General features: G+C 34.6%; 1 protein-coding gene across 1 annotated transcript in view; it reads right to left on the bottom strand.

The window, feature by feature from the left end:
• The window catches only part of rxfp2 (relaxin/insulin like family peptide receptor 2), a 62,701-nt gene that overhangs the window by 10,568 nt on the left and 35,738 nt on the right, over positions 1 to 16,395 (bottom strand). The window contains exons 8-14 of the mRNA XM_011483290.3: positions 16,217 to 16,288; positions 12,799 to 12,873; positions 8,992 to 9,063; positions 5,828 to 5,899; positions 3,614 to 3,688; positions 1,224 to 1,295; positions 82 to 153 (exon numbers count right to left, since the gene is read on the bottom strand). Of these exons, the coding sequence (XP_011481592.1) occupies positions 82 to 153; positions 1,224 to 1,295; positions 3,614 to 3,688; positions 5,828 to 5,899; positions 8,992 to 9,063; positions 12,799 to 12,873; positions 16,217 to 16,288 (510 nt within the window). The remainder of the gene's footprint in view (positions 1 to 81; positions 154 to 1,223; positions 1,296 to 3,613; positions 3,689 to 5,827; positions 5,900 to 8,991; positions 9,064 to 12,798; positions 12,874 to 16,216; positions 16,289 to 16,395) is intronic.

The raw sequence follows: 16,395 nt of genomic DNA, 5'->3' as shown, positions 1-16,395 counted from the left end.
AAGGAAGAACAAGTCAAATAAGGACTAACATCAACAAATTGCAAAGGTCAAGGTAGTGAAAAGTATCACAATCATTCATACATGTGAGACAAGTTCCTCATTGGAAGAAACATCTTCGTCTGAATATCTGGGATCTCAATTCCTTCCACTGCTCTGTAAACAAAACCATAAATTATTGAAAATGTCATATTTATAACACATGTAAGCAGCTTGGCAAGTAAAGTCATTGAAAAATGATTAGATTTAGGTTTTATTTTGAATTAACTAGCTTTATGGATTTAAAAACGATAATTTAAATAATAAAAAACACATTAAATGTATACTTCTTTTTACTGAAATCATAATAATTGCTGTTAAGCACCAATACTTGTTTTTAATTCATATATTTAACATGTTTTTATTAATAATGACAAAGTTGTGAAATGAGATGTGTTTGTAAAATTAAAAGTCCCATAGGTCTTCTCATCTAGAGCAAAATCACTTAAACCTTTCTGGAATTGATCTGACCTTTACATTACCGGAAAACTAATCATCACTCGAGAGCTCAGTCTGCGCCACAGCATGGATCTTCAAATCAGTGTAAAACTTCAACTTGACGACCGTCAGCTTAAAGCTTTTTAGCTGTGTGTGTGTGTGTGTATGGGGGGGGGCTGTTAAAAACAAACAAACAGGAGAGATGATGCAGCTGCCCTGTTTAATTTTTTATTATTTATGCTTCATCAAAGCTATGACTCACATCCTTTCATTACTGTGATGAAAGTAAAGAAAGCTTACTGTCTCACTGAATTAATATTGTTGTCTACAATTAACTCTTGTGCTATCCTAGGCACTTTAACATTGGGAGTTGGGTCATCTAGACCCACTAGACAGTGCTCTGAACCTTTTTTCTTCAATGATTTGTGATCTTCACTGGTGTCCATGGATTACATGAAATCTTTCCACCTTTATCCACCTTTGTCATGATAGGGAGAAAACGTCAATGTAAGGGTGGGGTCATCTAAGATAGCACAAGGGTTAAAGTTTTTCATTTGGAAAACATAGTAGAAGAAAAGTGAAATGTAGTATGTTAAAATGTATTGTGTTTCTTGCAGAAGTACCCTGAGTCATAAATAACTATAAATCAGTATTTTAAGATATTTTTTAATGCTGATCAGTTATTTCCAATTGATTTCTTAATGTCACTGAAAACTCTGAAAAATAGGCAGGGGAGGGTGTGTACTTACAGGGACTGAAGGTGTGTCAGGTGGCTGAAGTGGGCTGGGTGAATCCGAAGAAGGGTGTTGTAGGATATATTCCTGCAACAACAAACAAAAACAAGACAATGCCCTCAAAAGAGGCTTCTTGTGGCACAAACAGAAGTTTTAAAGGTAGTGCCCAGTAAAATCATTCTTGTAATATGTTCAAAACTCAACTTTTCACGCAGGAGAAAATTAAAATGTTAAAATATCCAAGGTTCTGATCTTGTATACAAATATGATTAACATGTTTATTAATTAAAGTAAAACACAGCAAACTTTACTGAAAGCTGACAGTTTAAAATTCTTGGCAAATATTCAAGCTGGATCATGGCACATATACACTTTAAGTCATTTCACTGGTGACCGTCACCATGATTTTAATGTCCCTGCTTTTTAAAAAAAACTTTCCATCTTTTCAGTGTTGTTCACCTTTCGGCATTTCCCTTCAGGGGTCGCCACAGCCAATCAGCTTTCACTGTTTCGCACATTTGGATGGGTGAGCAAATACTTTTGTTAATATAGTCTCGGTTGCATTAAATATTATTGTGTTTGATCATTATGGATTTAAAAAAATAAAACAATGACAACAAGTTTGGGATTATAGCCTATTTAAAAGACAGAATTATTATTTTTTTCATTTTGTAAAAGAAGACTTTAAACAGGAAACCTTTTATGGGTTTAAAAATTATCTATCAATTAAACATCATGTCACAGATTTACTAACAAACTTTGCCAGAGAACACTCTGCTTTTGCTGTCAACAATGACTGTTAATATTTACAAAAAGAGTCAGTAGGTTCGGAGATTAAATCTTGCAGAGTAATTTATGCAGCCATAAACTTGCAAACTCCTGACCATGTATGTCAGTACAGTTTAAGCTTTCGCTGTGGCTGCAGCTGTAAAGATGACCCAACTGAAATGGAAAAACAGTTGGAAGACAGGATGGAAGAAGCATTTCTTTTTATGGATCTTTTGTTTCTTCCTTTATTCCGTGCCTTTCCGTGACATCGACTCTTCAGTGAAAGCCGATGTCAGAGATGTGCCCTGAAGACCTAAGACTAAAACAGAAGAGTTTGACACAAGGGCTTTCATTAGGATGAGCGAGACAGAAACAAAATAAACCTGATACGCATCTTTTTCACTGCATTTATTGTGAAGCATCAATAAAAAATAAGTAACAAAATTGGGAAGTAACTTTAGATTGAAGAGCTTTCCAGGCTGAGTAGACAGACTTTAGTCTTGTAAAATTTTAACGAGTGCTAAAACAAAGAATGGCACATGTGCTAAAACCCAGTGACATTCTTATCCATCATTTGCTGTTTGACCCCGTGCATGACGTACCACACTGGCACATGAAAAAATGTGTGGTCAAACTTGAAAAGCTTTGAAACAGAAATCGGTTGTGATTCCGGATGAGAACATTTAAAAAAATCATCACCAGCCTGATGTAAAGTCTCTCAGAGTCCCTTAGCTATACACCAGTAATGAAATATTTCTTCCTCACCTCAATTTGTTATCTAGAAGTGAATTATTGTTTGCAGCTCATTAAATTTATATTTGAGTGAGTGATTTGGCAGTTTTATGACTTAATTTGCAACCGTTTGTCTTGTAAATGAGTTTCATTTCACAAGTATCTGGAACGCTTTAAGAGAAACACAACCTGTTTTCCAAGAATGGTTTAGCACTGAAAGGTGCTCATTGTGCAGAGTTAATAATAATAAAAAAACAATATATATGTATATATATTTAGTTCTTGTCAAACATTTTAAAACATCGGAATCTTGTAAAAGTGGCAAATAAAACGTTGGAAAAACATTTCACACACTATTCCCCTCAGTTCTGCTCTCGTAGAGTCCTGGTTGTTATTTTCCTTGTTCCTCTTATATTGCAGTGAACAGATCAAGGGAGGACTTTGACTTTACCTCTTTAAAAAAAGCAAGGATTTTTATTTCCCATAGATGGCTGAGCACATTGATCTGCCTTACCTGCTGATGGTATGTTTGTAGTGACAGTGTTTAAAACTATTGTGCATTATTTGTGTGAAATAAATGCAAAAAAACAAATCAAAATAAAGCAGAATATAAGGAAAATAAAGAAATATTGAAGGTAGATCAATGAGGTATTTGTGCTCATCCTCCCATTCCAGTGTGATATAATTTAAAATGTTGGCATGTGGATATTTTATAAACCCAAAAATAAAATTATAAAAGCATTTGTCCATTGTATTTTAGAAAATTGTCTAAACTAAGCAGCTTAATGCTCTAAATCCTGCAGAACCTAGAAGCTAGAGAACTTCTTAGTGCCCACTATTTCTCCCTAATACACACTTTTGAAGCACCCCTTAGGGCTTTGCCAAAGTACAAATCAGTTACTCACAGTTTTAAGAGGGACTTGGAGAGGTTCTTAAATGTATTCTTTGGTAGCTCCTTTATTCTGTTGCTGGAAAGGTTACTAAAAAAGACAAAAGAGAGAATTTGACAAATTAAAAGAGGCAACTGCAAAATAAACTGAAACAGTGATAAAAACTAAATCTGTCCAAAGGAGTTTATGAACACATTTCATGTAAAAATAAGTCAAGGTCTGTTTGTTGCTGCCAAAATTATTTAACTCTGGTTCCTGGTTACACATTTTATTAAAATCCCTTCTTAAACAGTATTTCTAACTATACAAAATGTACTGTAAATGCTTTTCTATAAAAACATTTTTCTATAAAAACTCAATACATATTTCTCCAATTAAGATTTAAGATTAAGATCAAAATCAACTTTATTAATCTCCGTAGGGAAAGAAGACAAATGCAATCTCAAAGTGATCCAGTCAGGCACACATTTGTAAAACCAAACATATTATAAAAAATACATATAAAAAACATCTACAACAATTTGCGTTTTTAAGTAGTTTCATTATATGTCTTTCTGAATAAATAAAGTCCAGAAAATTGACAAAACTGTGAGACAAACAAAAAAAAATGACACCAAATGTTGCAAATTGCTGGCATATATACTAAGAAGGGGTTCGAGCTTTCACCCCATGAAGTAAAAAGCATTAGTTAGCCAGTTAATGCAGCAAATTGTATCAAAGTCAGGAAAAATGTATAGAAAAGTGTGTCAGGGAGTTCATTTCTTTGGGACAACTCTGCTTCTCGGTGATGTATTACTGCTGGAAAACCTTTTCTCCTGTATTAAATAAAAACTTGTTAATAAGCAACAGTTTTCCTGAGCAGAAGTGCTGAGGGTGTGTATTGTGTCAGTTAAAAAAAACATCTTTTCTGTCGTTGCAAAATGATTAATCTGATGTTTTGGACTTGTGGTATCACCTGGTGTTGATCATCGAAGATTTTCTACATCTTCATTACTTAGCTACACAAGGAGATTGACAGTGAAGAATGAAAGGAAGACTTTTCCATTAAGAAAGGAAGTCTGCAATCCTCTTTACTTAGTTTACCACTTATTTCTTTAAAATCTGGTAAATTGTCTAAAAAATATGTCTCTCTTTATCATTAGAGTTTTTTTATACTGGGCTTTTTTTTTCCTTTAATGCATGTTTGGTCATTTTTTCCATTTATTAAGTGTCAAAGTATCTCCGCATCTTGATGTCAAACCTGTTTATGTTTAACATTTACGCATAAAATTGTGCATCTAGGCAGACAAACCTTTGAATATATTGTCAAAGTTCATGCAGTTTTTCCCATTCCAAGGAAAAAAAACCTCTAAATCTTATATTTTTATCGAATTTCTAATTAACACCTATACACTTGAATTTGTTTCCAGTAATAAAACATGTTTTTTAATTCGAGTAGATGTTTAATGCAGGTAGGTTTAGAGCAGGAGTGGTTTAGTTGCAGCAATGGGCATCAAGGGGTAAAATAAAATTAAATTATGTGATATAAGACGCGATTACTAAAAAGGCAACCTTTTATTGAGATGAATTTGACTTGGTTTATTTATTTGCTTATTTTTTAAAGAAAATACATTCTAAACATGAACATTTTCAATAGTAAAAGACTGATTTTTAGTCTTTTTACAGTTGCACCAAATGTTTTGGTTGTTTCAAGTAAAAAATATTCTGTTTGTGAAGTATTTCTGAAATATTTCTCAAATCAATCTACATCAGGGATATATATTTGATATTCGATCCTAAGCTGTTGTATCTCATATAAAATAAAACAAGTAGAAATTGTCAATGAAGACTCTCATTCATCCAGGTTGATTCCATCATAGTAGTAGGTTTAAAGTTTGTCATCTGGACTTAGTTTTTTAAAGTTGAAGACGTTTCACCTCTTATCCAAAAGGCAGAATTGACAAAACCTTTTGGATAAGAGGTGAAACGTCTTCAACTTAAAAAAAGTAGGTCCAGATGAAAGCCCCTAAACCTACTATGAAGTAGAATTTGGACAAATATGTTAAAAGCACATTATTGCTGGTCCACGTCTTTGACCAGCAAACTGTGATTCTGATTTGCAATTCTTTCACAGAAACTTGTTTCCTGGAAAAGACACTAAGACAAGACATACTATTAATTAGACCAAGGACATCTCATCTAATAAGAGAAGGGTGATGATGCCAGAAAGACAGAGACTCAGTAACTTACAGTTCAGCCAGCTTCCACAAAGACTGAAATGTGTTTTCAGGAACTCTTCTAATCTTGTTGTCCATCAGTAATCTGTTCAAGACAAAAGTGTTACCAGACATTGTGTAAAATGTTGCAAACTGTCAGTTCTTTGTGTCATGTGATAAGATTCAGTCTGGACAACAATAAACCTCCCGTCAACAGCCATCACTTTAAGATCTCAAAATTTCATGTGGGTCACCTGTATACAAGTTCATCTATTTTTGGCCCACAGACAGCAAATATCCACCCATACTGGCAGTTGTAACTATTACCCGGTTTCTGAGGTGACCTTGGCTACAAAGAAACCTGTTAACTGGTTTGAGTTGAGAGTTGGGGATGAGTGTTGAGTGTTGAGCAGGTTCTGCATAAATGCAATAGTGGATTTCCCTGGCAGAGATCTACCTGCAGGAAACCAGATTTCCCTAATCCCCCGAAAAGCTACAAAAAAACAAAACAGGGATCAGGTGAATATTTACATTTAATTAACTGCTTTAGTTTTGAAAGTTGGTGATCAAACAGGTTTAAGCGGCAATTGCAAGTTTAGGCATTATCTGGTAGTTGCAGCCACTTTTCTCAAGTGACCAAGCCTATTTATTTAATATCTAAACTGAAAACTTTGATTTTCATGATCAGAAAGCAGGATCAGGGAAATGAGATTTTCCCCAGGTAAATCAGCTTTTTTAAAATAATGTTTATGTTTAGGCCTAAATGTTTTTTATTTAGCTAGTCAGTACTTTTTGGGCCTCTATGGGTTTTTCTTTTCTTTTTTTAGAGGAGGTTGTATTTGCCTCCACAATTTTGGTTCTAATATACTGACGTTTATTGATGTATGGTGACTTTATCAGTAGCTTTGAATAAACTAGAAAATCTTTACTACAAATTTTCATTGGAGAATAGCAGTCGAGGCCTTGAGAATTCAAAGATGGGTGATCCTATAATTTGAATCAATAATGTCAAATTAAAAACAGCTTCTTTTGGAATTTACAGTCTAAGGGAACTCCAAGTAGAAACCATTGAAAAACTCACCCGGAGCCAAATAATAAGTGCCCAAAATTTTTTGGCTATGTGTAGCCCCCAAAGCTGAGTAAAGCCACACAGAGCCCAGAGTTAAACAGCTTAACAGTGTCATAAAACATGTATATGGCTGCGTTCAATAAAAACTGCGTCTCTGTAATTTATTCCTCTCTTTGGAACTGCTGTAAAAGGGATGAAATATTTTAACACAGGTCGTTTGGATCGTAAAGGCATGAAGTAACCACGACATGACAGCAGGCTACCAGATGTGAGTGACATCATGGTTTTGTGTGTCTAAATTTGAAACCACCAGAAACCGCCGATCAAAACTCAACGTGAGGCCTTTCAAACAGCAGCTGAGAAGCTATGGGTCACAGTATTTTGCACCTATCTGAGTAAAAATTCAAAGAAAATGGAATAAGTTGTTTTTTTTCCAAGTGATTTTTAGTGTTATTTATGATCTACTTTCTGTTTTTAAAATGTTATTTGGTAATTTTCTCCTTTTTAAGGGATCAATGAAGTTGGTAACACTTTATATTAGGATTCCTTAACAAGCTTTGTTAACGCATTAACAAGCATCATAATAGAATTTTTAGGGTGTTAGTAAGACATTTATTAGTACAATAAGTCTAATAAGGTTAATTAAATTACTTAGATAACATAATTACACGCGTGATTATTGGGATGTTTTAAGATGCTAATGACACATCTGTTAGGCATTATAGATGCCTAACAGATGTGTCCGTGTTAATAAGCTTAATAAGATTTATTAACAACCTTTGTTAACAAATTAAGAAGTATTATTATTGTTTGGGGTTCTAGTAAGACATTTATTAGCATTATAGATGTCTCACACAAGACTAAGTGTTAATAAGCTTAATAAGTTTTATTAACTAACTTAACAAATTAATAGGCTTTATTAATGTGTCAGATGCTAGTAAGATGTTTATTAGCATTATAGATGTCTTGCAAATACCTGAAAGTGTTAATAAGATTCATTAGCATCTAAAGTCAGACCATTGTCTTCAAAGTCCATATTACTAAACTGCTTATAAGCTTAACAAATGTATTAATGAACTTTGTTAACAGTTTATTAATTGTTTTGCAGCACCTCAACTAAAGTAACAATGGTTTTTACCACAAACAACCACAAAGCATAAAGCTTGTAAAAAAGTACTTTATAACATTAAAACAGACTAAACATACACAAATCGTTCTGTAAAAGATATATAATAATTTAATTCAGACAAATTAAAAAAATAAAACAACAACATAGGGACCAGTGTCTGACGAGGCTAGCATCATAGCTAATAAGAATAAAGTATTAGCAAACTATCCTGAGTGAAACATTCATTGCAAATCCCTTCACCAGGAGACAGTTCGCTGGATTCAATGCCAACTGCCTTCAACCACTGTTGCCTTGCTTCTAAGTCCACTGGAAAGTTGCAGAAGCCAGTAATTTTTGACGACCGATGGCAATAAACCTACAGGAGCCATGCTACATTTCAACATACTACAATCTTAATATAAAGTGTTACCATTAAGTTCTATTCTATTTTATTCTATTCTATAAAACAAACCTTTTTGCAGGCTCATTTTCTTAAAATTTCTTACATCTGACCCCAAATATATTCATGTTATCCATTAATTAATCTACTATCTGTAAAAGGAGGAATCTTTCTTACATGTAGCCCCATTGAAGCACATATTCAATAGAAATATGAATCTTTCTCTGTGAGATCAAAATAAAATATCCTAATCTCCCTGTTTTATGATCCACTTTTCTGCTTCTGAATACGATTTCACTCCAGTTTGACAGATTATGTCTGATTATCCGCCGTCATTGTTGCTCTGGGGCTTGAGTTTCTCTAACAGGCCCCTTAGGATGAAGATGTCTGTTATTTTTCAAAAACGTTCGCAGCAGAGCTCCACAGGCTGTGGTTTTGACATGGAAAACACTCTGGTGAATTTCAGGGGCAAATACATCTACAAGTATAAGAAAATAGGACAGTTGTTTGTTACACGTGACCGCATGAGTAAAGGAAAGAAAATTACAGCGGGAACGTAAGGAAACAGAAGGAAAGTAAATTCATATTAGCATAAATCATTATTTAAAAGAGCATACTCACAAAACTTCGAGTTTGCTGCATGTCTTTAGGATGGAATAGTTAAGAGTCTCAATGTGATTTCCCTCCAGATCCCTGGCAGCCCAAAAAGAAAAAGAAAAAGGCGTACTGAGACATTGACACACAATTTGTCCTATTGATCTGAACCAGATTACCTTGAACCAGATTAGTAGATCATTTGCTGTAAATCCTTAAAACATTTAAATTTGCTAGAAGCTAAGTGCTAGAAAAACCATAATATACCCTGATACTTAACCCTTTAGACCCTGACACATTCAAGAGGAACAAACAACACCAAATCTGCTCCAATTAAAATTAGATATATTTTTTTAAAGTTGACCAAAAATTGGATATTTGGTAGTTAAATTCACTTTGTGCAAAGACATTAACACGCCCACTTAACAGGACAAAGCTATGAGCCGAAATAAAAGCTTTTATGACAGTGTGGCCCATAGTGTTTCAGTCCGTGAGTGTTTTGGTCTGTTTGTAATTTTGTTCCTTTATTAGTAAATTCTTTGCTCTGTTTGGCTCGTATTTTGGATCAGTCCACCTGCACACCATTAATTAGAGTTTCAAATTGTTCATAAGCTCACAGAATACTACGTTGATGAGACACTCGTCCTTGAGGGAAGACGCCGCTCCTGTGGACACAGAAATACTTTTGGGGATTTTGTGTGTATGAAACCAAACCCCTTCCGTGTAAACAAATATCCTACAAAATATGGAAAAACAAACTCATCCCAGCTTTATTAGTTTATATTTATGAGCCAAAAAAAAAAAAAGGAAACTGACCCACTATTTGGAGGTTTTCTGCACATCTGAGCAGGTTTAGAGAATGTGCTGAGCATTATTGATCGGCTTTGCAAAGAAATGAGCAGCTGTGGTTTGGGAGACTTGTTTCCAATATCAGTTAATCGCTCGATGCCTGAGTTAATTTTAGCTTTAAGAACATTTACTTAGGTTTTTGCCTTCGTGTAGATGCTAAATTAAGGTAATTTTGGAGCCAAAGTGGTTTAATGCAAATTTGTATCCATAGGTGTCAAGAGGTTAAGTGCAGAAACAAGCCAAGACCTTGAAATAAAAATAAAAAAAACGGAAAATTCCTAAAAAACCTCAACAAAAATACTGTGAGCCGTGTAACATTCGTAAAAATAGAAATAAGATTTGAGTGTTAACAGGGGAAATGTAGGCTCTGTTAAAGTGAGTCTTCTTGAACGATCATTAATCTTTTTTCTGATAAAACTGCTTTTCAGATTGAAAGTAGAACAAATTTGCTTTAATTACACATGAAACCACAAGAACACATGTGACATTGTCTGTGTCAGGCTGACAAAAGTCTTATGACTGTCTGGTCTGTTTGGTTTGGATGTGTGATTGTTTTTCTTCGAAAACCCACTCCAATGACAAATGTGTTTTGGTGTTTTTAACATGTTCTTGTGGCATTTTTCTCATGATGAAGGATACATGTAAAGAAAATTTAGCTTAAAATTGCATTTCAGAGTATTTCTTTATTCAAGTCATTGTGAATCAGGACCCCCCCCCCCCAAAAAAAAAGTTGCTCGAAAAACATTTGTGACTTTGAAAATACGCTTGACAGGCTACAAGCTCCCTGCTCTGCTCTACTCTGATGCATCCACTTGCAGACAAATAGATCCGTGGACGTCTTTGTTTTCCTCGTCTGAGCGGACATCTGACTCAAAACTGATGTTGCTCACTATTGTTGTTGCAGCGGTAATGTTAGGTTGTGGGTGTGAGGGGCTGTAAGCCAGCAGGATGGAGTGTAAACAGATGGATGTCGGGAAGGAAAGGTGGGCTCACTCCAATGACGTGAGGCAAGTGAGGCACAGCCTTACCTGTCATAATCGTGATAAAATAGAAAAAGGTAAATTAAGTGAATATTATTTCCGCTGTTCTGTGTTAGATATACATTTTCAGTCAACTCAACACGTTTTCCACAGTTTCTGAGGTTAAAATGGCTGAATTCGAGTGTTGCACGATCACAGACGGAGTGGAAACTCCGGGTGAGGCTCTGAAGCGCTGTGCCTCATGTCTGACAGCAGGAACAGAGACGTGCGGTGGAAGCCCTGCTACAGGCCTGCAGAAAAGGCTTTAGGTGAGGAATGCCTCGCCAGCAGGGCGCAGACGTGAGGTGACAGCTGCTTTGTAGCTACACTGCTGCCGTAGAAACAGAACAGAAAGAGGAGACGTCCACATTGAGAGGGAGAAACTCAAATAAACTAAAGGAAAATAAGGAAGACTTTGAAACAGATCATAGAGATTTTTGTGGAGAAGGATCAAAACATGGACTCAAAAAGTAAGGCCAAACATGTTTTTCAATGTTTGTTTTTTAAAAATGACATGGGAGTAAGTGGGAAAAAATGTAAGTTAAATAATTTATTTTTTTATTTTTATGATAATTTTCACAGACAACATTTGATAACTGATTAAAGCACTAGAATTGGAAGTTGGAAAAATACCAGAAATACTTACTGAGGGTCAAAATAAAATGTGTGTTGAACACATCTGTATACTTTAATTTGTTTACACTACATATTAATAATTTATACACAAGAAGAGCGTTCTATCCATGTCTATAAGAAATATTCTCTGTAGGACAAATATTTTCTTGTGTGTATTTTATAAGCTGTTAGCTGATGTTGGATGAATGGTGAAATATTCAGTTCTTTCATTGTAAATCTGACTCCAGAGGAGTCAGTGCCTCACCAGCCATCAACCTCACCGCACATCACTGGCTCACTCCACGCCAACAGTCCTGTCCACAACTCAGTGGTCAATTTCGAATAAATAACTGCAGTTCAGCAGAAACTATGTCCTAGAAAACAACACAGGTTTTTTTTTTAAATTTGGCTAAAAACTTGCATAATTATAATTAAAAGACCACTAGAAAAGACTTCACAAAAGAAGATCTGGGTGAGTCTTTAATGTATTCTTGACTTATGATTACACAAGTTGAGTTTTTGTAATGGGATCTCACTACATGATTAGGAAAATGTTAAAATGCAGTCAAATTATCTTGAAAATATGCTCCTTAAATTGTCAAAAACATCCAAATCTTTGAGTTTGTCCTGTGGTCCTTTAAGATGTTTTCAGCACCCTTTAGTTCTAAAAGGGGGGAATGGGTGATTGTACTATGCCCTATGACCCATAGGGGGTTAAACCTTTAACATCTTGTGCGACATTATGTTTCCACATCTCCACCTCCTTTCTTTTCTGTTTTCTCATAGGAATTCCACCTTTTTTTGCAAACATGCTCACCGAACTTACACTGGATCTTATTTTACATAAATTACATTTAAAATTATCTTTAAAAAAATCAGAAATAATTAAACTTCCTATCTGTTTTATTTCAGTGGTGCAAACATGTTTACACCCTAAAACTTCCTCTTTTAAATTCATTTAAATTTATTCAAGAAAAGACTAATTACAAACAATTAAAAATGTAACTCATGTTGGGTGTTTGGCTAAAAGGACAGGATTTTATGAAGTTGTGAGTACTGAACAGACAAAAAACCGCAAAGCTTTAGAAGGCAAGAGGTCATTATAAGTGTGAAAGTCATCTTTTAGGTGGGCTCTGCTCCTCAGAATCTAAAAATAGCGAGCTGATCTCACCGGTAATGATGACACAGGCTGGAGACTCTCCTCAGGTGAACCAGAACTCGAAATCTAATCCCTGCAGAACCATTTTCCATGTTTGGCTACCTCTCCTATGTTTTTTAAGTGGTTTTTATTTTCACAAAACATAAAAGGCAAACATGTTTATTTGCTTTGACACAAATTGCATGTACTTACAGATAATCCAAGGCTGGCATGTGCTGACAGAAGCTAGGATGAGGGAGCTGCTGCAGGGAAGTGTGCACCATGGATCTGAGGGGAGTCAAAGGACATTTAATAGCAGACATACAGATGAAACTTAGAAAAGCATAAAGATGCCAACAAGTTTACAAGTTCAGCTTGAGCAGAAGCAACAGCAGAAATACTAAGCTTAAAAAAAAGACACAGATCATAGAATTGTCCATTGAAACTCTCATGGATGTGCTTAATAGCACTTGGAAACTTGGACCTGCACTGATGCAGAACATGTATTTTTTGTAATGCAAATTTGAAGCCTAAATCAAATAAATAATGTATTCTCATTAATTTAATTAAAATCTAACTTTAGTTTCTTGCTCACTCTTAATTGATTCCCTAGTATATTCTAATATTGATCTACAAAACATAATAATTAAGATTATTTTAATAAGTTATCAAGTGTCTTTCCAGTTTTACCTTTAACACTGAACAAAGATTTTCATAATATCGACAAAATGTGACTATGCTGTAGAATTAATGACATAAACCAGTATCATTTACAGCCAAATAATGAACTCATTGAAATCCTACATGTGTGTGGACTTGTAAACCACTGTGTGACAAAGTAAATGCACAAATAGCAAAGAAAAAAAAATCCTAAATATATGAAAAGATGAATAAATCTTGAGAACAGTGACGTGTGAGACTTTTCTAACAGGCCACACATTTTTCAGCTTTACTGATTGCCATTGTCTTTGTTTCTGCAAACAAAATTCAGTATTTTTTTTCTTGCAGGCAAACGAAAAATTAAATGTTTGCATTGCTGAGAGAGTTAATCGTATTTAAATACAATAGAAACTTGATTTGAAGCTCTGCTCCCGATCTTCCAAACACCTGCTTTAAACCCTGCAGTCACCACAGCTGCGTCCTATTAGTTCATCACACCCCTCAGTAATTTCACTGTTTCAACTGCATTTGGTCACATCTTGTACCTTGTTAGTTCTGTGAGGTCTTTTCAAATTATGTTTATTTTTGTTTTTATTTTGCTGTTGTTTTTCTTGCTTTTTCCTCTGTTTTTTTTTTTTTTTTTTTCAAATTGATTGATAGAACAACTCTGGAGTCCCCCACAAACCATTCACAATTTTTAAAACACATTCTTAAACATTTACATCTTTAACCAGGTTTTTTCTATCATTCATGCTATAGCCAGGAATTTTGTTTATGTTATTTGTTTACACCAAGCATCATCACATCACAATTTACAAGCGAATCACATATGTTGTAAAGTCTGATCACACTTTAATAAAAGCTGCCATATTTCTGGGGGATGACTTACGAGTTGTTGTGGGTACATATCTAATCCAGAGACATGTTGACCACTAACTATTGCAGTATATACACCACGTGTGTTTTTTTTATTAATTCTAAATATATGTATTTTGCACAGACTTTTAATTTGAAAATCCTTTCAAAACTTTTTGTGATAAATCAGTTTCATCAAATCAAATTTATTTTTGCTTTTGCATTTGCTTCTGCTCAGACATGCATCTTTGATTTGCAACATTTAAAATATATAATCGTAAATTATAGATGCTGGACAATGTAATCACTTACTGACATCGTATTGTTTGCTTACAAACATATTTATGGCTTTTGCGGACAGTTTTATAACCGATCTAATGGAACACCTGCGCTAAACAGCTCAATGGGCGGCACTAAAATCAACTCAGTGGTTCCCTTTTAGCTTTTCTTTGGAGCAAATAAGCAGACATCCTTTAAAAGCCCTCGACACTTCAGGCAGACTTTTCGATTAAGAAATGAGGTGCAGAGTTGAAGTTCTGTCAACTTCTTTTTTTCAATAAATAGCAGGTTTTTCATGGCTTCTTTTGAAAGGGGATTCAAGTTCCTGCTGGCACTTAGAGGTGAGACTGATCTCAGCAATGGTTGGAAAGTTAAGCGACTCTTTGAAACGCCACGCATAGTTGGAAAAACACAGTAATAGAGTAATATTTCCAGCTGAAAGTAGAATTTAGGAGGGACATTTGGGCGACTCATCAGTTCAAAGCAGATAACAGTATTCGATAATAAACTAACCCTGGGAAAAACAGTATCTGACTGAACAGAGTGCAACAGCAAGGTCTGATGATTGAAAGGACAAACGAGTGCTGCTGGCAGGAAACTAAGAAGAATAGGACAAAATTATAATTTAACACTTTGATCAAACTCAATGTAATTCCACTTGAATGACCTTGCCAGACTGTTTAAAAATTACACAAAAAGCTGATTTTCTTCAACTGGGGAGAAGCATTGGAGCAAGAGTAAAGAAAGATTCTGTCGCAGTCAATCTGCATAGTTTGTGTGATAGTCTGGCCTCAGAAGTGGATGCACCTAACGTCTGTATAGTTTTTTGGAGTGCCTCATTTTCTCTGAAAGACATTAATGCCTCAATGTTAACAGGGAGTAACAGAAAAATCCACCCTTCAGTAATCCTTGACCTGAACTTGAACCAATCTAAGATAAAGCCTTGTTGTCTTTGAAACTGGGGTGGCATAAGCACTTATTTTAATTACATGGTTCCAATTTTCAACAAAACGTCATCTGAGGGCGCTTGACCGGAAAAGTTAACTCCTATCAAAGTCCAATTACCAGCTCAGTTCCACTTTAATGTACAATCACCTCACATTTGCTGTATCTCTAGGATTAGAAAAGGATGTGGCAGGTTTTAATGATTTCAACCTCAGAGACTTTTTTTATTACATCCTTTTTTTTTTATATATCTTTAACCTTATTTAATGTTTGATCTTGACACCACAGCCTGCGGGGATCCTCTTTTCTGCATATTCTATCACACAGTTTTATAAATCTAGTTTGCTTTTATTAATATTATATGTTATACTTTCTTTAATCTGAGGAGAACAGAACCAGATTCCTAATTTTTTTCATGTTTGTGGCATTAAACTTAGTTTTGATAGTTTGAGGATAAACTAAAACCAAAACCGGTCAAACTCACTCATAAGTCAAAAAAGTACAGCATTAATGTTTCTTCTGTTTTTAACTTTTGGTAAAAGTAAAAAAAAAAGATTTTTCATGGTTAATGGAACAGTTAAAAGGGTCAAAATTAAGATGACTGACAAATGTTAACCTGTGAAAACTAGCTTTTCACTTAGCTTTTATCTGCCTATACTCCAGCTATGGAAAATGTTAAAAATGCAGCAATTTTTATCAAATTGGGTAAAATGTTCCCCTTTTATTCCAGTGCGTTGCTGGGTTAAAAATATTTTTTTAAATCTATGGAATAAGTTTTCACATTTTTTTCCCAGTATTTAAAAGCTGAGCTATATTTACAGTTAGCTTTACTTAAAAACCAAAACTATAAATCATTAGTAGCAAAATAAAAAGGAAGTAATTAACAACTTACAGGTACATTAGAGAATGGAGTCCAATAAAGGTGTCCGGGGACAAGCCACCCAAAGGATTATGATCCAACATTCTAGCACATGAAAAGAGACATTTATTCAGTATACAGTGATGGGTATTGCTGTATAGAATACAGATATAGGAATATCAAATCTTGTATTTGAGTAAAAAGTAAATTCA

This window comes from Oryzias latipes, chromosome 14, assembly GCF_002234675.1.
Source record: "Oryzias latipes chromosome 14, ASM223467v1".
NCBI lineage: Eukaryota > Metazoa > Chordata > Actinopteri > Beloniformes > Adrianichthyidae > Oryzias > Oryzias latipes.
This window is presented reverse-complemented; position numbering and strand designations above follow the sequence as displayed.